A 25,859-nucleotide genomic window follows, 5' to 3' on the forward strand; every position below is an offset into this window, starting at 1 on the left:
TTGTAATTAAAACAATAAAAATTTATAAAATGGGAAAAATGTATGACAACCCCCCCACACACACACACAACATGCATGCCTCCCGCCCTGCAGACCAGCTGGGGCTGGGCAGAAAGGCCTCGTGAGGCAGGCCATGTGCAGGAGCAAGTGCTCCAGGAGGCCCTGGGTACCTTAGGTCCACTCCAAGGCCCCTGTCTGACCTGCCGTGGGCCCTTGGCTCAGTCACTGTACCCCCCTAGCCCTGCCAGCTCTATTCGCTAAGCTATTTGGCTAAAATTCACAGTAATTCATAATTGAGTGTATACTAATGAATGAGGAACTAAGTGTCAGGTCAGACCCAGGGACCCTCCCCTAGGCTCCCCACTTTACAGAGGGCCTCTATGGACACCCCTGAAGATCTCATTTCCTCGTTTCCTGAGACCAAGCAGGAGCCCCTGCAGGAAGGAATCTGGGGTGTCTTTTGCCTCTCTCCTCCCCTGCCCACCCCCCAGATCCTACTGCAGAGAATGTGGCCCAGGGTAACTGCTGGGGGTCCCGTGACCTTCCTGTGACCCATGGGGTCTGTCGTCTCCTCCCTGCAGGATCGTGTGTGAGATGGGGGAGGCCAAGCCCAGCCAGCACGCCGGCTTCGTGGAAATCTGTGTGGCCGTGTGTCGGCCTGAGTTCATGGCCCGGTCCTCGCAGCTCTATTACTTCATGGTGAGTCCTGGCCACCAGCGGTCTGGCCAAGCAGAGGCCACAGGCCTCACTACCATGATTGTTGGGCCCACTAGACCTCTGCAGGCAAACCCAGGGCAAGGGCAGGGCAGTCCTGCCTTGCAGCACTTGAGAGCACAGCCTGGGAAGTCTGGAAGCCCTGGATTCGCATACGTTGCTTTGGCCCCTAGGGCCCTAGCGTCCCCTTCCGAGTAGCAGTGTGACACGGAAGGTGAGAGTGTGGGTCGTGCACCGGGACTCCTGGGATTTGAGCGCTGGCTCTGCGGCTTACTGAGTGAACGTGGGCAAGTTGCTTAACCTTTCTGTGCCTCACTGCCTTCATTTCTAAAACATGGTGATAATAACAAGATCTACCTATGGTATTGCTGTGAAAATGACACAAGAGATTTATCACTTCTAGTATCAACCCCTTTATGATGTCTACGACGGCCCCCAGGGCTACTGTGCCCCACCACACACACTGGCGCCCATCACTTCCATCCCATCATCCTCATTCCTCCCCCTTTCCCCACACACCACCATCCTCCAGAACCCCCTCAGTACCCCACATCTCACCCGCACCCCACTCCACCCTCCTCTACCCGCACCATTACCCCTCCCACCCAGCACACCTTTCCCCGGGCCTCCCTCCTGCAGACTTCACCCCACCCTCCCTGCCCTCCAGCCTGGGCCTTCCCTGGCCCTGCGGAGGCTGCCTGGCCAGCTCCCAGCCATCCTGGGCAAGGGGCTCCGTGATGACAGGGATGCTGGGGACATGAGCACGTCCCCTGCCAAGCATGCAGCCTCATTTTCCAGCCTGTTCTACCACCCGGTTAACCTCTCGGGTTAATGCCAGCCGCGGTGCTGTAATTTCCTCACGATGCTGAGCTGCTTTGGGAAGCTGGCCCCCTGCCTGAGTGATGGATTTTACATCTGAGCATTAAATGGCCTGAAATTGGTCCTGGGGGGCCCAGTGTTCATCTTCTTTCCTTCCTTCATCTACCTCCTTCCCCTTCTTTCTCTGTTCAACTGGCAACAGTTTATCACCCTGCACCACCTCTCACCAGGAATCTATTTGATAAATACTTGCTTAATTTGTTAAATTTTATAATAATAAGTCGATGGCCCTGACCTGTGGCTGTCCCAGTGATGAACCGGACCCAACACAGCCCGTCCCTCGGGAGACCCACAGTCCAGAAGGTGAGAGAAGGCTAGGATGAGCAGATACAAGTGAACTTGAGGGACTGACCTCGGGGACTGACCTTGGCCCCTTCAGGCCTGGGCCCCGCTCTCTGGGCTCCTCCCACTCTGCTCTTTTAAAACCAGCTGCCCTTGGGAACGGCTGGCTGTCACTAATCACACACAGAAGCTCATAAAGACACACATGTAATGGATCTAATAGAGGTGTAGTTCCACTTATTTGTTTAGCGTTTGTACCCCCACCTTCTGGAAGGATTTGAGGGAATTTTAAGTTAAACTCATTATAACTTGGGACAGTGAGTGATAAATGTATATATGTTTATATAGAAAATATACACCTATGTTGCGTATTATATTTATATATCTTTATAATACACATAAATATAAACTGTTATTCCAGCAGAGTTGAGATAATGACAGGGAGAGAGAGAGATTGAGACAGGGAGACAGAGGCAGCCCTCAGCAGGTATTTCCGAGGCGTGGCCTGGCATCCTACCCCTGGGCGTGGTGTGGTTCTGCGCTGACCTGGCAGCTGTGGTGAAAGGGAGGCCACTGCTGCGTGGCAAAAGCAAGCACTGGACTTCCTCAGTTGCCTGGACAGTTGTCCCTTGGCAGTGACAGAGCGATGGCACTGGGAACAGCCACTGCCTCATTAAGCAGCTGTTTCCTTGGGGCCTTCGCTGTCCCTGCCGTGTCTCTAGCCAGGCCTCCCACCTCTGTGGCTAGCTCAAAGCCCACTGGTCCCTGAATGTCCTGCCATCACCTCCCGTGGCCCTCCCAGGCTGTCAGTGCCCACAAACAGAGTGGCACCCTCACTTGCCCATTCCTGTCTGTCACCTGTCACACAGCCCACAATGCTGGACTGTGACTCAGCTTCCTCTAATTCCTCTCCTTCACAGTGCCCTCAAGTCTTATTTTCCCATTCTGTTTGCCACCACAACGGCCTCCTTAACTCCTAGCCTTGGTCTGAACCATGCTAATCCATTCTCCACCGCAGAATGCCATTTTCAGCATGCCAACCGCCCCCTCATTAAGAGCCCAGGGCGCCCACTGCCTCTGGCTGCCTTCTGAGTTCCTCGGTCTGGCTGCCCTGCCTACCCGGCCCTATTGCTCCAGGCTGTGTGGCCTGGCTCCTTCCCTTCTCTGTCTCCTTCCCTGCATTACTCTAAGCCACATCCTCCCACCCTTGTAAGCCCTGCTCACTGGGGACCCATGGCACCCGCCTGCACTGGCACTTGGTGTTGCCTCCTGGTGGCCCTGCCCCTTTCTCAGACCAGCCCGTCTTTGGAGATGAAGCCCAGGTTGTTGATTTCTTTGCCAGTCCCCAGGGTGCTTAGGAAGCTCTAAACCTCCCTGAACATTGGAGTCTTGTGAGGAGCTTTAAGCAAAAGTTCTGAAGACCCCCCCCATTCAGTCACACCCTATAGCTGTGGCACAAAGCTCCCCAGAAGACCCTTGACTGCAGCCTGGGCTGAGGACCACTGGCCCAGGAGTAGTATTTATTTAGTAGCTACTACATGCCTGCTGATATCTGCTCTTGGGCTAGTTCTTCTAGCATCTCTATGGTAGGTCCTAAAAGCCCCTTCTGCTCTCAGGGATGGCCGGTCTTGCCTATTGATTGTTTTACCTAGAGCAGGCGGCAGTTGGATGGGGGATATTGGAAAGTGAGGCTCCATGGAGGGAGCCGATGGAAAGGCAGGATCTGTACAAGGCAGAGTAAAGTTTTCTGTGTGGATCCTGAGTAGTGGGAGGTTGTTCCTGGGATCAGAAAGGCCAGGGAAATGCGCCAGAAGATGGGAACAGAGGGAAGGGTAGAGGAGGGGCGGTGGGGAGGAGAGGTGGGCAGGAAGGAAGAGAGTTGTTGCCCCAAGGTAAAAGCATTGGTCCAGGGGTCCCTGGGACTCAAGTATCTGTGTCATTTTCTATTGGAGGGGCATCCCTGAAGAACTGCCCTGGTGCTGCATGTTCCCTTGGGGAGACTTTCAAGGAGTAAGAATGGTGGTAGGGACCCCACTCTCCTCCCTAGACCCCAATTTGTATTTAAGGGCCCAGTCATTGAGGCTTCCCCACAGAGCTCCCAGGGGTTCAGAGTGGGAATGAGGGGCAGAGGTCCCCATGAATCTCACCCTGAAGTTGGGAAGAGAGAATGGCCCTCCTCACGCTCCCTAGCATCTCAGAGCCCCACTGCTTTCCAGGCAGTTTGCAGGTGAGCAATCTGGGTCCCACAGGAAGCCCCTCGCTTCTCTGGAGTCCCGATTCCACTGGGGAGCCCCTTCCCAGGGCAGAAGTTGGGGGTCATGTTCAGGTCTCCCTCTGTTTCCCTCCCCAAATCAGGCCAGACTCGGTGACACGTGTCCACCTTGTCACAAGTTCTGTCTCTAGAGATTTCCCAGGAAAGAGTGCATTTCCGTTCTCTTGACCAGGGGACCAAGTGAGGGGGTGGCAAATAAGGTAGGACTGGGTTTCCCACGCAAGCTCACTGTGAAGTATTTATGAAGCATGTCTTAAATAATTAATAGCTTCTCACAACTTTAAAACATGTCCCCTTACCATCCTCTCCCTGCCCCCTTCAACAATCCTGCAAAGCCAGCTGGGGTCACTCACTTCTACCTTTCCAAGTTCCCCACCCACAGGCTGCCAGGGAGCCTGTTCTCTGTTCGTCTCCCACCTATCTTAACTTCCCTGTTTTTTATTATATCTGTAGGATCCTCCCTGCCCCCCTGGCCTTGCAGTCCCTGAGTGAGCATGCACTAGAGCACACACACACCCACAGTCACCCCTTTCCCTTCCCTCTCTGGGGAGGTCAGCGGGACCCAGGTCTGAAAGCTCTCCCTTTAGGGACAGCAGGAGCAAAGAAACCATTTGTGATAGGTGACACCAAGTTACAGAACCAGAAAATCCTCCAGGCACCTTTGAGATAACCACTTTTTGACCCATCTCCCTGATTTTGTGATAAGAGAGGGTAAGTGACTTGTCCCAAGTAAAACAGGGTGATCTAGGCAGAGCAGAGAAAAGAAGGCTATTTCTTTTCTTTTCTTTTTTAAATATACCTTTATTGATTTCAGGGAGAGGAAAAGAGAGGGAGAGAGAGAGACAGAAACATCAATAATGAGAGAGTCATTGATCGGCTGCCTCCTGCACACCCCTCACTGGGGATCGAGCCCGCAACCCGGGCATGTGCCCTGACCAGGAATCGAACCCCGATCGCCTGGATCCTAGGTGGATGCTCAACCACTGAGCCATGCCCGGCTGGTCAGGAAGGCTATTTCTGCACCTCACCTGCCCTGTCCAGGTCTCTGGTTGACCAGTAGCAAAGGCAGAATGAAGTGTTCCTCAGCTCGGTGGGTGCCACGGGGACGCTGGGGATCTGCAGTAGGGGGTCGGACATCAAGGGAGCACAGCGGTCAGGGTGTGTCCCTGTGTGTGTACCCTGAGCCTTTACTTGGGCATGCACATGCCAGGCTGCTGGCTGTAGGTCTCTCTTCTCCCGTGTTATCGATCCAGGCCTCTCCAGGCCTCTCCTCAGAGCTGAGTGGGTTCAACTTTCAGTGCAGAATTCTTTGAGGGAGCAGGGAATGGGGGGCGAGGGAGAAGGAAATCTTCATTTAAATGCAGATACAGGCTTCTCACCTGGGACTGAAGAAAGTTTTTTCCATTAAAATGCTAATGAAAGAGCACACTGCAACTCCAGATCCTCAGCCACCACCCCCCCATTGCCAATTCAACTCTATACAACCTGCTGACCAGTCATTGCATCCCCCTACCTCCTTTCTCAGGGGCCCTCACATCCCATTGCTCTGGCGCTGGGTGCTTTGGACAGAGTCTGAGAGGTCTGTGGAAGGGGCAAATCACCTTTTGAAAGCAAATGAGATTGGAGACTGGAGGAAGGTGGAGAACCTGAGCTCTGGAATCAGATGGGTCTAAGTTGTGCCACTTTTCAGCTGTGTGACCTTGGAAACTGTACCTAACATCGCTGAATCTCTCCTGTAAGATGGGTAATAATAGCCATCTTGTAGGATTGATTGGAGGGGTAAATTATTTATATATATGTGTGTGTGTGTGTGTATTTTTATATATATATTTTATATATACATATATATTTTTTCTTTTAATCTTCACCAGAGAATATTTTTTCCACTGCTTTTCATAGAGTGGAAGGGAGACAGAGAGAGAAACATCAATGTGAGAGAGACATATCGATTGGTTGCCTCCCACACACACCCCGACCAGATCAAACCTACAACTAAGGTACTTGCCCTTGACCAGAAACTAATCTGAAACCCTTCAGTCCAAGGGCCGACGCTCTAACCACTAAGCAAAACCATCAAGGGCTATATTTAATATATTAAATTATTTACATACATGAAGCTATAAAGCCTGCCATTTAAAAAACTAGTGCATAGCAGCTATTATTAGTATTACTATTGCTAATATAGAGATGTAAACTCTAGGGGCCAGAACATTGCTTATCCACACAAGCCTTAAAAAACTGTGCCAGGTCTCTGGGAGGCCACCATTCAAAAGGATTCCAGAAGGTGGCAGCGGGCATGGGTGATGCCTCAGGCCAGCATGGAAGCCTCCTCAGCCCATCCTGGCTGTGTCTCAGGCCAGATCCTCTCCTACACAGACGCTGACTCTCTCAGACCTGAAGCCTAATCAGGGGCCCATGTCCGGAGGCACCCAGGTGACCATCACAGGGACTAACCTGAATGCAGGCAGCAACGTGGTGGTGATGTTTGAGAAGCAGCCCTGCCTCTTCCACAGGTAAGTCACCGCAGGGTAAGCATTGGGGTGCACAGCCCAGAGTAGGCAGGGCTGCCCAAGCCACAGTCTTCTTCAGGCTAACCTTTGGAGGTGCTCCCTCCTCCCTGGAAAGTGGCCACTCCCTTTGGGACAGGGCTTTCTGGGGACACCTAGCCGTGAGTGTTTGGCTCAGTCTGGAGCCCTACCAGGCACCCCTCCCCTGGATGGGCCCCTTGTGCTGTTGCTCCCATTTCACCTTGCTGCCCCAAACCACCTACTGTACAGAACCCTAGGGTTCCACAGGACACAGTTTGGAATCTAGAGCCCTTTCCCTTGGGCTAGCTTCTCACCAGCTGCTGCAGAGACAGCAGGGACTACTGAGAGCTGGTTGGGGCGGCCACCCCTGCTAGGTACAACTGAATCCCCAAAGGCAACCGACTCTCTCTCCCTTGGTTCCACCATCCAGCCCCAGGAGGGCCTGCCTGTCATAAGTCGGGAGCCTGGGGGCCAGGGAGGCAAGAGGAGGACTCTGGGAGATGTGGCAGGGGCCTGCCCTCAACAGGAAAGAGGTTCTGCAGAGAGAGATTTTCCTGGGAAGGAGTTATGCTGAGGGCCCTGATGGATCTGAAGTCAAGACGAGGCCAGGCCTTGTCTGAGTAATGTTAAAGAAAAGCGTATTGTGGTATTTGTTGACCTGGCAAGGCCGATTTATTAAGGACTGTTGCAGTAGGTGTCAAACTATCACAACAGAGGAGAGAGATAGGACTCAGCTCCAAATACAGCAAAGACAGCTAGGGATTTATACCCAACAAGCGGGGCAAGGGGTCAGCGGATAGGAAATTACTAACAGGAAATATTAAGGGTAGATGATCGTGCTAAACTAACTTAACAGGATTCTTGCTGAAGGCCGGTCAACGTGATCAGATATCAAGGGTGAGGGATGAGAAATTTGATCAGATATCAAGGGTGCTCAGATATCAAGGGTAGGGTGATTCTTGCTAAACCGACTTAGCAAGATTCTTAAGAGTGGGGCTCGGCAGGCTGAAGACAGTGCCCAAGGATGAGGCCTGGTCAGAAAGAGGTCTCAGAAGAACCTGTCTTTGTCAGTAGTTCCCAGAGTTTCATATCTGAGGCAGTGCTCGCATTGCCTTTGGGGAGCCTGACAAACAGGGTGGAGGTGAGAGGGCCCTGGCCCAGGACCGGGATCCTGCCTCGACCCCCAGGAGCCCAGCTGCACCTCTCCTTCCAGGCGTTCTTCATCCTACATCGTGTGCAACACCACGTCCTCAGACGAGGTAAAGAAGAGGAAGGTGATGGTGCAGGTAGACAGGGCCAGTATCCACAAGGACCTGTTCTTCCAGTACCTGGAGGACCCCACCATTGTGCGGATTGAGCCAGAGTGGAGCATCGTCAGGTAGGAGCTGCCCAACCTCACTTTCCTTCCTCGACTCTCAAAAGCCAAGGAGAGTTCTGGAGGCCAACTTCTGCTTTGGGGACTGATGAGCTGGGGTTGGTTTACAGCACACACCCCCTAAATCAGAAGGCCTTAGCCTACTGTGGCTCCTTCCTTCCACTGAGCAGGACCAAGCCCTGGAGGCCAAGCTCTGACCAGCAAGAGCCCACACCTCTAATTTGAGGATTGGTGGTGCACTGGAGGCCATGTTCCTATCTCACAGTGACTGTCTGGAGATCTCTGTCCTACTCCCCTAAACCTCACTTCTGGCACATATATGGACAGTAATTCAAATCCTGCTGAGGAACATAGGAGGGAGTGATATCAGACCCCCAGCTTCTCCTTGGCCTTCTCTGGAAGGAAAGCACATCCCGGCCTCCAGGGTTTGGTTAGGACGTCCTTCCTCTGTGCTCCTGTGGCCTCCTGGCATCCTTGGTCTTGGCATCCATGACCTCTAGTTGCCACTGCTTTGTCCTTCCCTCTACTGCAAAATCCCCAAGGACAGGGGCTGGGTCTTGATCCCTCCTCTCTTCCCAGTGCTCAACAGGAGTACACAGAACCGGTTCCTTAGACACGGCAGCCAGGTGTGATGCTGTTTCAGAAAGACCCTCCAGTGCCGTCTCTGTTCACAAGCCGACTCGAGTCGATTGCATAGTCTTCCAGGGTCTCCACCTCTTGAATGATTCACCTGGGGCTTTGGAAACTCCAGGATTCCTGGGGACCCTTTTGGCCCTGGCTTGGTGGCTCCCAGAGCCCAGGTTCTCACCTCAGGGATGGAAATTGAGGCCGGCAGCATGGGTCTGCTTCTCCAGGCCCTGCTCAGGGCATCCTGACCACAAGGCCCTGGTGATAATGGGGAAACCGCTATATCAGGGGCCACATGGGGAATGGAACAGGGGCTTGGGTCAGAAGGAATGAGCTCAGCCCAGCTCCACTGCTTGCCAGCCAAGTGGCCTTAAAGGTTACTTAACCTCCCTGCGTCCAGGGTTTCCCATCAGTCAACTCCCTCAGAGGGTGGCTGAGAGAATTAAGAGAGGTGCAAATGCACAGTGTAGTGCCTGGCTCGGCTCCCTCTCCCTCCCTCCCCTTAGGTCCTCAACCTTCCCACTCTCTGCTTGAGGACAGGGAGAGTGCAGGGAATGAAGATGTTGTCTCCACAAGCTGAGGCAAGAGTCAGGGACTAGGCCAGTCCAGAGAACAATCTTTTACACCAGGAGTCAGCCAACTCCCACCTAGGAGTTAAATCTGGCTGTCTGCCTGCTTTTGTAAATAAAGTTTTATCGGAACACAGCCATGCTCCGTTCTGTATGTTTTGTCTATAGCTGCTTTCTCACCACCACAGCAGAGCTGAGTAAGTGTGGCAGAGCACGCAGCCTGGGAAGCCTGAAGTATTTCTTTTCTGGCCCTTTACAGAGTTTGCCACCACCGGCCTTACACCCAAGGAAAGGTAGCTTTCCTGATATGAGATTTGTTTGTCCTCGGCATTTTACTCTCTAAGGCTCAAACCTTGTAAGTTTTAGCCTTAATCGTGAAGCAGATGAAGCTATAAGGCATGGAGAGGGGCAATAGCCTGTAAAAAGCTATTCCAGAGTTTGTGGCTCCAATGCTTGCAGCAGCCTGGGTTACTGAGGAACAGTGATGGGGCCATTGGATAAATGTGTCTTGAATTAATTGAGATCAGGAGATGGCTGGATATTAGAAGCTCATTCTTGAGCACTGCCAGAGGCAGGAGAGCCTCTTGGTTTCATAGGAATCTTCCTGCATGCATGCATGTGTGTGTGTGAGAGAGAGAGAGAGAGGGAGAGAGAGAGAGAGGGAGAGTGTATGTGAGGGGACAGGTGGAAGTGAGAGAAAGGGAAGGAAAAACTGGGAGAGTTAAGATGGGCAGGTGTCTAGAGAGGTGGAAATGAATGTGGGTGGCCAGGATTCTTTACCCACCAAGCTTATAATCACTCAACTGCTGTAGATAGTAGGATTCTTCTTGAAGATACTCCCTTGGTTGTGGAAAAGGTGAACGCTCCCTTTCCTATGAATTGTCCCCAAGGAAGTAGTCCCCACACCCTATCAGCTGCTCAGCCACCATGAAGGAGGACAGTGGCATTCAGGTTGCCCTTGAAAAGCTTCACCAAGATGAACCTTCTGATCACTCACTCATTCATTCTCTGGCCCACACCCCAGGTGTAGGAGACCTTTATCCGGGAGCATTTCACATTTGCATTTCTAGAGGAGGTTCCCGAGTGCAGGCCTCTGCCTTTCCCAGGTCTGAGCTGACTAAAGTCTCTAACGTGGAAATGTGTGGTATGGTTGCCCTGGGGAAGGAGGCTGTGCTCAGACCCTGGAGGGTCTGGTGGGGGACGGTCTGGTCCATTAGGCCAAGGGTATTGTGAAAAATCTTCCAAGACTGATGAGGGCTGGAGGAAAAGACACCAGAGGGCTGCAGAGAAGCAGCTGGCTGGAGTCAGGAGGCCTCAGGGAGCCAAGAGGGCCGAGCTGTCGACCCGGCCTCCACAGGACGTCCACAATCTGAATGAGCTCAGCACAGGACGGCCACGGACATCTGGTCATCACTGTCTTTGCCTTGGCCGCTGAGAGCTCCTCCTCATTATGATTCAGCCAGCTTGTCATTGCTGTCCCCATGAACACTGTCATGCCCACTGGTTATCGTTGTCTTAAATGTGGGGAGCGCAGCCTGATTGATTATAAGCATCGTCGTCGAGGGTGCCATTGCTCTTCCTGTCCCTGGTTCACATGCCTCCTTCTTTCTTCCCCCTCAGCGGAAACACACCCATCGCCGTGTGGGGGACAAACCTGGACCTCATCCAGAACCCCCAGATCCGTGCCAAGCATGGAGGGAAGGAACACATCAATGTGAGTCCAGGGCTGGCAGGGGGCATGGGGACTTCCACTCAGCAGGTCACTTCTCCGAAAAGTGTGGGGCTCCCCTAGTACTCAGGAAGGCTCACCCTGGACACCGATGACTCATTTTGTGTCACACCCCTGAGCAGAATGAGGGCTTTTTCACACTTGGGGTGCAGGCATGGAGAGCCAGTCACTTCCGGGGCTTTTATACCCATTTTCCTCTGTCTTTCTGACCCCCAGTTCCACTTCTTAGCTGAGAGATGCCCTAGCCATGGCCACACCCGCCACGGCAAAGCAGAGCTAGGAACCAACCTCAAAGCTTGTTCTTGAGCGCCCAGGCCGCGTGGCCCTGGCTGCGAAGGGGTGCTGACTCATGCGTAACTGGCCCGTGCCAATGCCATGCTCTACGGCAGCATCGCTGGTGACCCTGTGGGCTTGGGGGACCGTGTGTGTGCAGAGATGCGCTGCAAGTCTTCCCTGCCTGCTCCTCCCCAGCTCTGCGAGGTTCTGAACTCTACTGAGATGACCTGCCAGGCTCCGGCCCTTACTCTGGGGCCCGACCACCAGTCTGACCTGACCGAGAGGCCCGAGGAGTTCGGCTTCATCCTGGACAACGTCCAGTCCCTGCTAATCCTCAACAAGACCAATTTCACCTACTATCCCAACCCTGTGTTTGAGGCCTTTGGTCCCTCAGGAATCCTGGAGCTCAAGCCTGGCACACCCATCATCCTAAAGGTAGACTGAGGCTGGTGGCTGGGAGGTGGGGAAAAAGGGAGGCCAACGCATGGGGGGAGGTGGCTTTCCAAGTCACAGAAAGAGGCCAGAAGCCTCAGGCTCCTGCCAAATTTCGTGACTGGAGTCCCCAGCAGAGATTGGGGCATAGCCCAGAGTATGAAAACACTCTCTCTGAGTTGGTATTGAGAGGCACACTCTTTTTACAGGCCATGGAGACCTGGTCAGGGCAACCGGCTCCACCCTGGCTGTGGCTCCCAAGCTTTGTTTGTCCCCTGAGTCCAGGACCTGGGAGGTCAGAGGCTCATACCGCTTCCTCCTGTGTATCCCTTTGAAAACCACAGTATAGAGTTTCTTTGCAGCAAATTTTAATTTTAACTACCATGGCGATTTGAATCCACCGTAGTGACTGACGACAGCTCTGTGTTGAGGATTCTGAGGCTGCATTTGGGATAAGCTGAAAAGAGTGCCTTGATTATTGATTTCCCACCGAGGAAGGGAGATGATAGCATATGTACCGTGATTTTTGTGGACTTATTAGGGAAGGTGGTCTCTCCACGAGCTCCCCAGCAGGTTGGGAACTCCGGGTGGGAGGACGTGGCAGCCAGCCTGGAGCTGCGGCCCTGACTCTAGGGTGGGAACTGGGCTCTCCTGTCCATCCAGGGCAAGAACCTGATCCCACCCGTAGCTGGGGGCAACGTGAAATTGAACTACACCGTGCTGGTCGGAGAGAAGCCGTGCACCGTGACGGTGTCGGATGTGCAGCTGCTCTGCGAGTCGCCCAACCTCATTGGCAGGCACAAAGTGATGGTGAGGCTGCAGGGACCCTGTCATAGACTGGGCATAGGGACACCGGGGTGTGAGCGGTCCAGCTCTGTCCAGGGCCACCAGAGCCTCCCAGGAGGGGATCCTGGCCTGCTTCAACTTTCCTCCAACTGCCCCACGCCCCTATTCCCCTCCCTGTCTTACTTCCAACTTCTTTTTAATACACTGTCATTCCTTCCCTACTGGCTGGTGCCACAATGAGAGCAATGCAAACCGGCATTAAATGATGGTCTACACTGCTCCTTATGAGCAAGAGCCACTTCCAGGAAAGGACCACTGTTGGCCTGGGGTGGTCCCTAATATGCCACAGTCATCCGTCCTTACAACGGGATGAATGGCAGAGCCAGTCATTGATGTCATCATGTCACACTGTTTAGATCCCAGTTGAGTGCTGTTCCCCTGTGAGGATGCCCGTGTTGCCTCCTGAATAAGAGAATGTGATTTTTCCTGCCGTAGGGGTGGCCCATGCTGAGCCATCTGGACCCCCTCCTTCAGCCCCAAATGCCCTCTCACCTGCTTTGACAACCAAAGATAATTCTGCTGCCTGGAGCCATTTCCCTCTTCTGACACTGGTCACTAGTTTATCGGTGACTCGGGGGTGTTCTCTAGGATGCCCTGTCCCCACGGCCAGCTCCATCTCCCCCACTCTGCCCGCAGGCCCGCGTCGGTGGCATGGAGTACTCTCCGGGAATGGTGTACATCGCCCCGGACAGCCCGCTCAGCCTGCCCGCCATCGTCAGCATCGCCGTGGCCGGTGGCCTCCTAATCATCTTCATCGTGGCCGTGCTCATCGCCTACAAACGCAAGTCCCGAGAAAGTGACCTCACGCTGAAGCGGCTGCAGATGCAAATGGACAACCTGGAGTCCCGTGTGGCCCTGGAGTGCAAGGAAGGTAAGGAGTGGCCAGGTGGCCTGGCCCCACGCTGGAGGCTGGGTGTGCATATGCGTGTGTGTGCATGTGTGTCTCACATGCGCGTGCAGTGGGCTGGGCAGCAGCGGGCAGTGCTGGGGGCTGGGTGTCCACCCGCAGAACTTTAACTCTGGTCCATGAGCCTGTGCCCAGACCAATCTCATATCCTAGCCAACCCCACCCAGGCAAGGCCAGATAAGCCTAAAGCCTCCTGTCCCTCTTCATCAAGGTGTCCCCTGCCCTCTTTCCCCAAGTCAAACTGGGATCATTTCAAGTCCCACTTCCAGCCCAGAATCCTGACCCGGTGGGTTTTGTGCTCCCCTCTCGGAGAGACCTTGGGGTGCGTTGACATGACACATTCAAGCAATCTTCAGCTCCCTTCCTCTAGAAGGAAGGTAGGGCTGGAGGGCTGATCTGAGATGTAGAAGGAAGAATGTCTCACAGCTTGTATTTTAAAAAATTACCAATGCACCATGAAGTGAAATCAGCCGCACTAAATCCAAGAAGGAAATTAAGGAGTCAGACTCTTGTCGCCCCCAGGATATCATTTCGTGAGTCCCCCGGGAGGGTTGAGCTGGCTCTTTGCTGTAGATTTATACATGGAGTAAATCCAGCCTGTACCTGGGGCTCTCTGATGGGAGGTAGGTCCACTCCATCCCCTCCCTACCTCCTTTAGCTGTCAACTCAGCATCCGCCTTGTGGGACTGTTAATTACTGCCTTTTATTATATTTACGCTGCTTAATTTTTTTCTCCGCAATGTACTCTTTCCTCTAATTAGGAGTAGTGATTAGAATCTCTTTTATGTGTGGCAGGCACGAGGCTTTGAATATTGGAGGCGCTTGGTGACTTGAAGGGAAGCTGCAGACTGATAAAAAGCCAGCTCCCTCCCTTTCCTACCACCAGCTGAGCGCCCAAGCTGGGAGGGGCAGTGAGGGGAGTGTGAAGCCAGGCTCCTCTCAGAATGTTCTGGAGGAGAAGGAATTAGCAGCCAGACAGGGAGGCCAACTGAGCATTAGCGGAGGTGCCAGGAGAGAGCCTTGGCTTCTGCTCCAGAGACAGCCACCCCACCTGGGCAGGAAGGGAGACACTAGAGCAGCAGGTAGGATTAGCCTGAAAGTACTCTCCCATGCCTGTTTGTTCATCTCAGCTACTTATCATAAAACATCCCCTTTTCTTATTCCTGCGTATCTGAGACCCATTGCTCACGACCCCTAGGGACCTGGGTGAAGGTTCCAGGTGTTCTGAGTTGGGAGTATCTCTTGGGCCCACCCCACCCCCAAGTCTCATGGGCTTCTCTTTGTGCCAGCCTTTGCCGAGCTGCAGACAGACATCCATGAGTTGACCAGCGACCTGGACGGAGCTGGGATTCCCTTCTTGGACTATAGGACCTACACCATGCGGGTGCTGTTCCCGGGAATTGAAGACCATCCTGTCCTCCGGGACCTCGAGGTGAGAAGCTGTACTCACAGCCAAGGCCTTCCTCATCACGCTAGCACAGAAAAGATGTTGGTGACCTTCAAGTCCAGCTGCCTTAGAAAGCTGAGGTTAGGGAAGGGATGCAAGGTGCCCAGGACCCCTCGTTGTTGGCACCAGTTGGTCCCTCTGGAGGAGGTGGGGCCAAGCCAGGAAACCTCAGAACAGAGATGGGAGTAGGACGTTAGGACTTAAGGGGTCATGGATTCCTTGAGAATTGAATGTTAGACCCTCTCCTCAGAAAAACTGTACATATTCACAGAAATAAGAAATCTGGCAAACAAATGTTGGGCATTCACGGACCCTCATTTGAGAAACCGCGACATGATAATTTCACCACTTAGCTGGTGCTCAATAAATCTACATGGGAAAGATAGTGACGCACAGGGAAGGGAAGTGGAACGTGAACCATAAGAACCCAACTCTCTTTGTACCAGCAGGAACCTCATCTTTTGAACATTGTCCCCCCTTCCCGTCTAGCATAGGGTCTGCCTTATACGTATATTCATATCACCCTTTGTTCCGAAAGGGATTTGGAATGAATTATAAAGATACAGACCAGAGAAAGGTGAAAAATATAAATGAGGAAACCAGGAAAAAATAATAATTGCAAAGGAATAATAACCACTCCTAGTTGGCCGCCGAGGGTCCCGTTTTAAGCACTTTAGCCGCAGGCATTCCTTTAGCAGCCCCAGAGCCCTTGGAGGTAGGCACGCTCCCTTCACAGGTGATCAAGGCCACGGGGGGGGGACAGAGGGGCGAGGGCTAGACTTCGAAGCCCACCTTCCAACAGCAGGCCCACTCGGGGACTCCGGAGGTGCTCCATCTGTGCCATGCCTCATGGCTCTGGGTACTTATTAGGACGGATGGAGGACTGTGGCCAAAGTAGCAACAGAAATTAAAACTAGTTCCCAGATTTATGTTGTCCGTAAAATAAAACAGACCCATCGCCCAGGAGTCAAGGTTTTGCAGGGACTGGCCGGAGGGAACGCCTACAGGACTTCTACAGAGGGATGCAGAGGCTGGGCCCCGTTATAAACCTTGAGTGTCCTAGCATGCCCCTAATTCCTGGTCTGGCTCCTTACTGTTTCCCAGCAAGCCTGAAGCTTCTTGATTTCCTTTGCCTTTGTCACAAGGGGAGACGCTCTGATCCCAGCCTCTGCTGACAGCCCACGAGATAGCTAATTTTCGGGCATGGGCTCTGAATCTAGCAGGTCACACAGCTCTGATTTTTTAATTGCAGTCAAGTAAACATAACGTACAATTCAGCCCTTTTTAAGTATACAATCTGGCAGCGCTCCGTACACTCATCTTCCCCACTGAGCTCTGTGCCCCTCCAACAGCCCCTCCCGTTTCCCCTCCTCGGCTCCTGGCCACCACCGTCCACCTCTGTCTCTGTGAACTTGACTACTCTGGGTACCTCATATGAGGGGAATCAGACAGTATTTGTCCTTTAGTGACTGGTCTACTTCACTTAGCAAAGTGTTTCAAGGCTCCCCTGTGTTACATGTGACAGAATTTCTTTCCTTTTTAAGGCTGAACCATAGTCCATTTGATGTGCCACATTTTGTTTACCCACTCGCCTGCCAACGGGCACTCGGGCTGCTTCCACCTTTCGGCTGTCATCAACAATGCTGCCATGAACGGGGGTGTACGCATATCTCTTTGAGACCCTGCTCTCAATCTTTGGGTATAGACCCAGAACATATGACTTTTTCATTTCCATTAAACTCACAAGTTAATTGCTTGCAGACAGAAATCACATTTTACTGTTGCGCATGAGCCTGGGGTATGTGAGACCCAGCCTCCTCCACCAGACCCAGGGATCTTGTGTGGATTGTAGTTTTCTCATTTCTTTCCAACCCCTCTTTGCCATCAGCAGTCTCTCCCTGTTGGCTTTCTGAGAATAGAAATGTTCCCAGGGAAGCCACCGGCTGATGTAAAGCAGCGTTTTCCAGCCTTTTCAGCCCCCGGGACACCCGCCTTCTGGTTGGGCATGAGTGGCGGGTGCATGTAGGGAAGGAGGTGTCTTTTGGCTTCAGGCTGTCCCGGACACTAGGCCACCAGGCCCTCTGGGACCATCTGGGTGAAATCTGGGCATTTGGGAAGCAGCTGCCCAGGCACTGGTCACACACTGATCCTTTAAAAACAAAGCAAACAGTGACCACTTTCAACCTATCACTGCCTTCTAAACGCTACCCTATTGGGTTACAATTAAAATTTACTATCCAGTTTTATACTCACAGACTTCAACTAAATTATCGAACCATCTGGTGAATAAAGAAAGTCTTGTTTCAGAGTGGCATTTGCGTAGGGGGCAGGGTGGCACATTACAAAGGGGAATTGTTCTGGATGCTCTTTACTAAGATACTTCACTACCATCTCCCATGTCATAAAATGAGGAGACGCCCCTCCCTCCTGCCCCCCGAGACACTGTGCCAATGCGCTAGATTGCTGCAAACCCTGGGGAGAGGGATCATGGAAAGCAGCCTGTGAGGCAGGAGGGGCAGGTAATAAAATGCTGTTTAAGTGCGCCCCGCGTGCGCCAAGCACTTTACATACATTATCTTATTTAATGTCCATAAAACATTATGACACAGGCACTCATATTCTCATTTTATAGGCGAGGGAATAGAGCCAGAGGTGATGGAGCTTTGCTGTACATGAGTCAGTCAGTCTCCATGAGTCCAAACCCCAGGCTGCTGACCAAGATGCTGGCTCTCCACGGGTCCCAGGGCCCAGCCTCACTGCCCAGAGGCGAGGGTAGCTGCAGCGGGAAGTCCAGAGCGTGTCCTCATGCTAAGTGCGCCCTCTGATCAGCCCTGTATGCTTGTCCTCCACTCTGGGTGCCACGGTGCCAGACCTGCATGTGGCTCCCTGCCCTCGATGACCAGCCGGAGCCGCTGGGAGACCCTGCACGTGAGGCCGCAGGGAGGACTCAGAGCTGGGTCCATTCACCTCTCTGAGCCAGAGTAAGACTAGACATGGCCAGGGATGGGGAGGGTGGAAGGGGGCTTGGGACACAAACAAACTTTGGTTGGAAATCCAGCACTATCAGCCACAAGCTGGCTGGCCTTGGGACGACTACAGTGGCTCCTCTGAGAAGCTGTTAGAAGGGCACACTCCGCCTCGTGAGGTCACTAGAAGGCTGAGTTGGAACAGTGTGTGCCGTTCCATGTGCCAACACTGCACATGGCACATGGTGAGTGCCCAAGAAATGGCATTCCCTATTATTAGGACAAGTCGTGGAAATGCTGTTCTGAGGGATTTGGTGGACAAAGGAAGTAAAACGTGCACAGGTGTGCAAGGGGGCAGTCACAGTGCTGGGAGGGAGGCCAGTGGGGGACAGACAGCTGGGAACACAAAGGCTCGGGCTGATGGCAAGGCGAGGCTGCCATGTCTCCCTGTCCTTCCCTCATCAGAGCCCGTGGAGTGGGGAATGGGGAGAACCCAGCAGGAGGCAAGCTGAGGCCTTGGAGAATGAGCTGCAGGGGGCTGTGGCCAGCATCCCCTGGGCTCTGGCAAGTTCCACCTCTCCTGAGAACTGCCTTCTGACACTGTCCTCCATTGCAGCAAGGGAAATGGAAATGGACTTGACTTGGAAACACTGGTTAACTCCCAGCTTCCTGACCTCCGGGAGCTGCTGATGCTGGACCCCTGGGGTTCAAGGAGAGCGCTTCTCTCAGAGGTCAGGGTGGACCCACAGAGCTCCTGCCACTGAAGGGGGCTTCTGGCTGACTGAGGGCAGGGCCTGGGTCTCACTGGTCCCTGCCTCCAGCCAGCACCTTGCCCTGAACGTGGAACCAGGGGGCTCCCTAAATGAGTGGAGTGCATATTCCAGCTTCACTTCTGCCTCGTTTTTAAACCTTGGGCAACCAGGGCTTTCTCTGTCTGTCTTGTCTGCCCCAGTTTAAAACCTCAAGAGTAAAGCAGGATAAAACTGCTGCCATTCAGTCACTCAGCTGTGTGTCAGGCTGCACACAACAGGCTTTTCACACACTGGGTCCCTTGGTGCTCCCAGAAGCCCCAGGAGACGGGGGAGATGGTGGGACGTGGCACTGATGCCCCAGCTCACAGCCTGGCTCGGACACCTCTCTGTCTCAGGATCGCGGGAAGTTCCTTATCCTCATGGGGCCCTGGGGCAGTAATGGTCCTTCCCTCATAGGGTGTCATGTGTAGTAAATGGGTCGGTATTTCTAAAGTACACAGAACATGCTCGGCATTGAGTGAGATCTATATGCACATTAGCTGTGGTACCTTCGCCTTGCTGATGAAGTGGGGTCCACTCAGGGTCCCACAACTGGTAAATGTCTGCGACAGAGTAAACCCCAGCTTGACTGATACTGAAACTGTGTCACATTGTCATGCTACATACGTGACACTCTGTCCCAAACACCCATGAGGGAGATATGGCCTTCATGAGGTAGCCTTGAGGTGCCTCCAGCCCCCACCTCCTGCACCGCACCCCTGAGAGATGCCCTGCTCTGTGTTCTCAGGGGCCTTCCCCTCCAGGGCTGAGGCTGTGCCTTATTTTTTAAGTGGACACCTCGTTCTAATGGAAGTATACACACATTGTCAGGACACAGCTCTGTGTTCCCTGACTGAGCACAGCCACCCACCAGCAGGCAGGTCAACAGGCAGAACATTATCCCCCCCCCAGGGGTCCCACCTGCACCTTTCCCATCACAGCCACCCCCAGAAAACCATTTCCCTGCCACCACTGATCAGTTTTGTTTGTTTTTAAAATCTTTATTTAATGGCATCATACAGTATGCCCTCTTTGGCGGCTGACATTTTTCATTCAGTGTCTGCACGATCCATCCCTGTGCCTGTGAGTGGCAGTTCATTCCCAGGCTGGGCAGGATCCCACTGGGTGAATAAACCCCGTTCCTCGAGTCCTGCTGCTGCTGCTGGACATCTGGCTGTTTTCAGTCTGGGCCATTACCCACAGTGCGCTGTGCCCACCCTTGTGCGTCTCAGAGATGGGCCCTCCCTACCTGGTACAGGCACCGGCTGGTTGCTGAGTGGATGCTACACCCTTGAACCTTTGCATGGATCTCCCAAGGAACAGAAGGTGCACGCAGGGAGATAAAACCTATTCCTCCCCTTCCCCAGGGTGGAGCAGGGTCTCAGGGTGCTAGATATACATGCTAGAGTTAGGGAATGCCTGAGAGACCGTTGAGCTTAATCTTCTCATGTTTACAGGTGAATAAAAGTGGGCCCCCAAAGAAGTAAAAAGATTTGCCCAAGCTTACACAGGGGGTGGCACCAGAACCCACATGCCACCCAAAGTCCTGGCTGGCCTGTCAATAGGACCCCCAGGTCCGGAGACAGGTCAGCATTAGGTTAGCAAAGGCTCCAGCCCAGTGATCCATCAGCCAGGGTGTAATCCACAGCAGCGGTGTCCTGGAGTTCCCACCAGGGGCTGCAATGGTGTGAGGCCCCTCATCTCCACGTTACTGCCAGTCCTGGAGTGGGCAGACATGGGTTCAGACCCTGTGTCACCATTGCTCACAGTGATATTCTCTCTGTGCCTCACTCAATTCATCTCTACACTAGAGATGGTGACCTGCTCCTGGGCTGTGACAGAGGCTAATTAGATACCTGGCGCAGTGCCGGCGCTAGATAGGGACTTGACGGCATTAGCCAGGTGGGCTCTGGCTGCAGTGCGTGAGTGGTGGGGTGGGATGGTCAGCAGAGTGCACAGCCCACCCCATTGGGGCATCCCAGGGGGCCCGCCAGCCTCACCCTCACAGGTGGCAGTCAGACCCCCGGTGTCCTCTGCAGGTGCCCGGCTACCGGCAGGAGCGCGTGGAGAAAGGCCTGAAGCTCTTCGCCCAGCTCATCAACAACAAGGTGTTCCTGCTGTCCTTCATCCGTACCCTGGAGTCTCAGCGTAGCTTCTCCATGCGCGACCGCGGTAACGTGGCCTCGCTCATCATGACGGTGCTGCAGAGCAAGCTGGAGTACGCAACCGACGTGCTGAAGCAGCTGCTGGCCGACCTCATCGACAAGAACCTGGAGAGCAAGAACCACCCCAAGCTGCTGCTGAGGAGGTGAGAGGCAGCGGAGGGGTGCCCGGGTCGGAAAGCCCCTACCCCCCCCTCCACTAGGCCTGGCCTCCCTGACTTCCAGGGAGATCGGGGCAGAGCTCCCAGAAGGAGCAGCCAAGTCCCCCAGGATAGGGATCGACCTGCCCAGAGGCCAGTGCCTCCCGCCCCTTCTTAGAAGAACCCGTCCATCATGTTGGTGCCTGGACCTGGCCACGACCCATCTGCTCACCCTGTTGTTTCTCGTCTGCCCCTATGTCTGCTCTCCATCATTTTCTCTCTGCCATTTACTCCCCTGATTTTGAGCCTTTTTACTGGAATTCTTCTCTTGTGGAATCATTAGAAATCATTTTCCTATCCCCTGGCTTTGTCTAAGTCAGAACTCGAATTAGGAGAGATACCCCCAGGTCTCTCTGGGAACCCACCCCACCACCTCAAGATAGAAAGTTTGAGCCGGAGCCACTCACTCGGCTATCTATCTGCTAGTGATCTCTAGGAGCCACATGTGACTATTTAGATCTAAATTAATTAAAAGTAAATAATATTAAAAATCACCCAAGAGCTTATTGGAAATGCAGCAAGCATCTCAGGTCCCTCCCACACTTGGTGGATCGGAATCTGCATTCCAACAAGAAACCTAAGTGATCTGAATACGTATTAAAGTTTGAGAAATACACAGGTCCAGCCTGTGTATGAATTAACATCCTTCAGTGGCAAGTGGACTGATGCATCGCAGCAAGAATTTCCTGGCACCTGTTCCAGGCTCTGCACTGTCCACGGTCCACCGTTCGGCACGATCGGTGCCTCATCCTGGACACTTGAAACCCGAGTGGCCACATGTAGACACATAACCAGATCCTGTGGCTTTGGCCTCATAGGAAATAGACTCTCTGACTCTATCCATGCTGCCATTAGCACTTTCCATGTGCTTGAGGCTGTTATTCCAGGGTCTTTAGTCTTCCTGTAGATGAAGATGGAAAACTCCCATGTCCCGCCCTCTGCCTGGACACCATTTACCTCCCGTCTGCCTCCCGTCCTTGGTCTCGGTGTGAGGCAGGGCCCCCCGCTTGGTCCAGCGCATAGATTTGGCTTTCAGAGTGTTGACTCCAGGCTTTCTCGGGTGCAGTGGGCATTCACCTGCACAGCTGCAGAGGCTGCTACCTACAGGAGCAGTCACACAGCTTTGGAAACAGCAAGGTGGATCGTTTTGATTTTTGTTTTCTTTCCACCACGCAGCTACCCACTGGCATAATTCTAGGGCTGCCAGTGACTGCCAGAGCTCCCCCAGACAATTTCCAGGTGCGGTCTTGCTCTGTATCTCAGCGTCTCCTGCTCTTGCGTTCTGCTCCCTCGCTTCCAGGTTCCCCTGCTCCCTTTCGCCTGCCTTCATCTCCTTTGCTTTTTCTGGCCTTTGGCTGCCTCACTCCTTTCAACAGTCTCTCTTCTTTTCTTCTCTCACTTTCCTCATGTGCTGGCTCCTGCCCAGCTGCCTTGGGATTTTAGTTATTAGTATCTTTGGACAACTGCGACTTTCAATTCTATGTAATCATGTCTGGATAGGTGGTTTCTCTCTGGAGTTGGCCACACGCTTGGTGCAAGGTTGAGCATAGTTTGTTTTCTCTAAATGCATGTAACCCAAAGTGGCCTTTGGTCAGTAGCACTGCTGCTGTGTCTTCACGTCCAAAGTAAAAGAATTAATGGACTTGGGTAGCAGCATGAAAGATGCAAGTTAGACTCAAGAAGGAACTTTCTGTCATTGTAAAGGAAACACTAGAAGGGTTCCCAGGGAAACTGCCAAAGTACATGGAAGCCTTTGAAATAGGACAGTTTTGGCATCTCATGGGATGAGCAAGGCATACAGCTCCACACTGCTGTCAGCTCGGGGAGTCTTCATCTCAGATAATGGGGTCAGTCTAATCTGGCCTTTCAGCCATGACCCCCTGCTCCTGCCACCTTCCTTTCTATCGTCTGCCAAATTGGTATCTCCCAGGTTTTTTGTTTTTCTTTTCTCACCCATAGTAACTATAAAGTTCTCTGAGGCTGCACAGCCCAATGTGATCGCTATGAGCCACACGCGACTTTTAAAATCTAAATTAATTAAAGGTAAATAAAATGAAAAAGTCAGCTCCTCGGATACTCTGACCACATTTCAAGTGCCCCGTAGGCACATATGGCTGGTGGCTACCATATGGGGCAGCACAGAGAGAGTTTTCATGATCACAGAAAATGCCCAGCACTGCTCTAACCCCTTCCCACCAAAACCCACCCAGGGCCTGATGCCCAGAGCGTCAACTCCCAGCCTTGTAGGCAAAACTTGTCTTATCACTATAGGGTGTCTAGGAGTCTGTGGACTCAAGGATTCTTTAGGATCTCAGGATTTGGCTCGAAAACTCTCTCTGTGCTGTCCAATACAGTAGCCACCATGCAGACTTCTTCCCCCCCCCCCCCCCCCCCAGTCCTTGGGGTCTGACCAGCTATTCTGTCTTTGTCTTCCTCTTCTGGTTCCCTCGGTGACGGGCGACAGGACTGAGTCAGTGGCCGAGAAGATGTTGACCAACTGGTTTACCTTCCTGCTCTACAAGTTCCTCAAGGTACGATTGGCTGGGGGGGCATCTCTGGCCTTGCCTGTTTCCCTGCCAGCCTGGGCACCAGCCTGCATCCCCCCAGCCTGCCCCATTTCCCTCATGCCCCCCAAGTCCACACTCTCCAGGGTCTGGCTGTTAAGAAAAGCAGTTCCCCCTTGTCACTGAGGGAACAGGCTCCTGACCATGTCAGAAGACAGCCCTGAAGTCAGTCCTAGCTCGAGAGGCAGGTCCTCACAACTTGCTTTCTCCCAGGTGAGTGGAGATGAGCCTCAGAGAGGACCCTGCATGAGCCTTTCAGCTAAAAACAATTTGCCCCTATTTCCCTGCTTTCCCTCTCCCTCTCCCAGCCCCAGACTTACTGAGGCCGAGAAGGGTCCCAGGCAGGTACAGAAGCTGCTGTGACAGCAGAGAAGCCAAGGATGAGCCTGGGATTTGGAAGGGCTGCCCGACAGCGAGCTATTGACTTGTTTTGCTGAGAAGCTCACACCACTGATGGCTGACCTCGGTCTCAAGAAGGGGCTGCAGAGAAAGCGGGGTGGAGTGGGATGGGAGGAGGGACAGAGGGGAGACCAAAAGCAAGCGAAAAAAGAAGAGCTATAGACGGTGGTGGGACAGGGCAGACGGGAGAGGACACTGTGCTCGAAGAGCCCAGAGAGGCGGACCTCGGAAGGTGGGAGTTGAAAACCCAAGAGTAAAGCAGGAGGGAGCAGGAGGAGAGAATGGAAATAGAGGAGCAGGGGCTGCAGGAGGCCGGGCTCTGCTCGCCTGGGGTCCAGCCTCCGCCCAGCTTGGCGGTTCTCCTTGCCCAGGAGTGTGCCGGGGAGCCCCTCTTCTCGCTCTTCTGTGCCATCAAGCAGCAGATGGAGAAGGGGCCCATCGATGCCATCACGGGCGAGGCCCGCTACTCCCTGAGTGAGGACAAGCTCATCCGGCAGCAGATCGACTACAAGACCCTGGTAAGCCAGCCTCGCAGCCTTTCCCCTTGATTCTGGGCAGCAGGCTTTGGCCTTGCCCAGCCCCTGCTCGGAAGAGGGGACTGTGGAAATGCTGAAAAGCCACCTCTCCGGGTTTGCCCACTGCAAGGGTCCAACCAGCTGTTCCACCCGTGCCTGTCACCCCGGTTGTTCTCTGTGCCACCACAGCAGGGCACCTGGCTTTGGGGACCAGTAGCTCAGACACACCTGAACAACACTTCTGCTAAAAAGTAGTGGGGTTCCAGGCAGTGCTCTGAACTGTGGAGTCCTGAGTCCCTGCAGGCAGCTGTCTGGCTGGCCCCCCAAAGGAATGCCTTCTTTCTCATCAGTTGTCCCAGCGAGGAGAGTGCAGAGAGCAGGTGGGGGCGTGAAGGAGCGGGGCCCGGGAAGAGCTCCTCGTGGCTCTGAAGCCGGCCTCTGCCACTGGGCCAAGCTCAAATATGCACGCCACCCGAGCTGGAGAGTGTGAGCCAGGAATGCCTACTGGTGAAGGCATTTGTCCGGGGAATGTGGGAATCCCCCCATCAAGGTTAGACCCCCTCCTGACAGAAACCATCCCCCTAGGAGACAGCCAAGTTCAGCGTGTAGAAGCACAAGGCTTGGAAAGAGGCAGGCCCAGCCTGGAGCCCTGACTGCTCTGACAGCTGGGTGGTTTGGGCTTATCTTTGTCTTAATCTCCCCGAGGTTGGCTTTCTTTATCTGAAAACAAAATGGGGGTAATGCTAGAACCTAGTAAAGCAGAGATGACAATAGTACATATCTCCCAAAGTTGTGCAGAGGGCGGAATGGGACAGGTGTGTAAGGCTCTGAGCTCCCTGCTGCTGGCTCAGGGGAGCCCTGCCGTTTGCTCCCACCAAGCCTGCCCACCGGCTGCCTGGCTCTCCAGGCCAGGGAGCTCTCTCTCTGGGTGGTTATGGAGAGAGTTGCCTTCTCCCACCACACCTTCCGTAGGGAAGGGGATAGGAAGAGGAAAGAGGGACTGAGAAAATAAGAACAAGTCCCCAAGAAGGGGAGACAGAGAATAGATGGGACTTAGTAAAGCAGAGGCTACAATGCACTTTGGGGGAGGCGATGAGGCACATGGCTGGCCAGGCTGGACACGGCAGAGCTGGACAGGGACAGTGAGCCAGGGAGAATCCCAGACGTGGGGGCCAGCTCGGGGACCATCCCTGCTGCTCTGAACAAAGCTGTTCCTGCTGTCTGGGAATGACGTTACCCTGATGATGTGACCGTGATGCACCTATGTCACTCCAAATTCAGAGGCCCTGGGAAGCCTAACAGCCTCCTAACAGACTTGCCAGGATTGGCTCAGTTGCTGAGCTTTAAAGGAGCGGCATGGGACCAGGATCCCTGCTTCC

The 25,859-nt window shown here is 53.5% G+C and overlaps 1 protein-coding gene across 1 annotated transcript in view; it reads left to right on the forward strand.

Annotated features, from left to right (window-relative positions):
* Nucleotides 1–25,859, forward strand: part of PLXNA4 (plexin A4) — a 404,508-nt gene that overhangs the window by 340,101 nt on the left and 38,548 nt on the right. Inside the window, exons 14-24 of the mRNA XM_081147021.1 lie at nt 582–699; nt 6,524–6,660; nt 7,889–8,053; nt 10,867–10,960; nt 11,447–11,686; nt 12,347–12,493; nt 13,166–13,400; nt 14,726–14,868; nt 20,680–20,948; nt 23,467–23,533; nt 24,337–24,483. Coding sequence (XP_081003147.1) covers nt 582–699; nt 6,524–6,660; nt 7,889–8,053; nt 10,867–10,960; nt 11,447–11,686; nt 12,347–12,493; nt 13,166–13,400; nt 14,726–14,868; nt 20,680–20,948; nt 23,467–23,533; nt 24,337–24,483 — 1,762 coding nt within the window. The remainder of the gene's footprint in view (nt 1–581; nt 700–6,523; nt 6,661–7,888; nt 8,054–10,866; nt 10,961–11,446; nt 11,687–12,346; nt 12,494–13,165; nt 13,401–14,725; nt 14,869–20,679; nt 20,949–23,466; nt 23,534–24,336; nt 24,484–25,859) is intronic.

This window comes from Miniopterus schreibersii, assembly GCF_964146895.1.
Source record: "Miniopterus schreibersii genome assembly, chromosome: 9".
NCBI classification, from domain to species: Eukaryota; Metazoa; Chordata; class Mammalia; order Chiroptera; family Miniopteridae; genus Miniopterus; species Miniopterus schreibersii.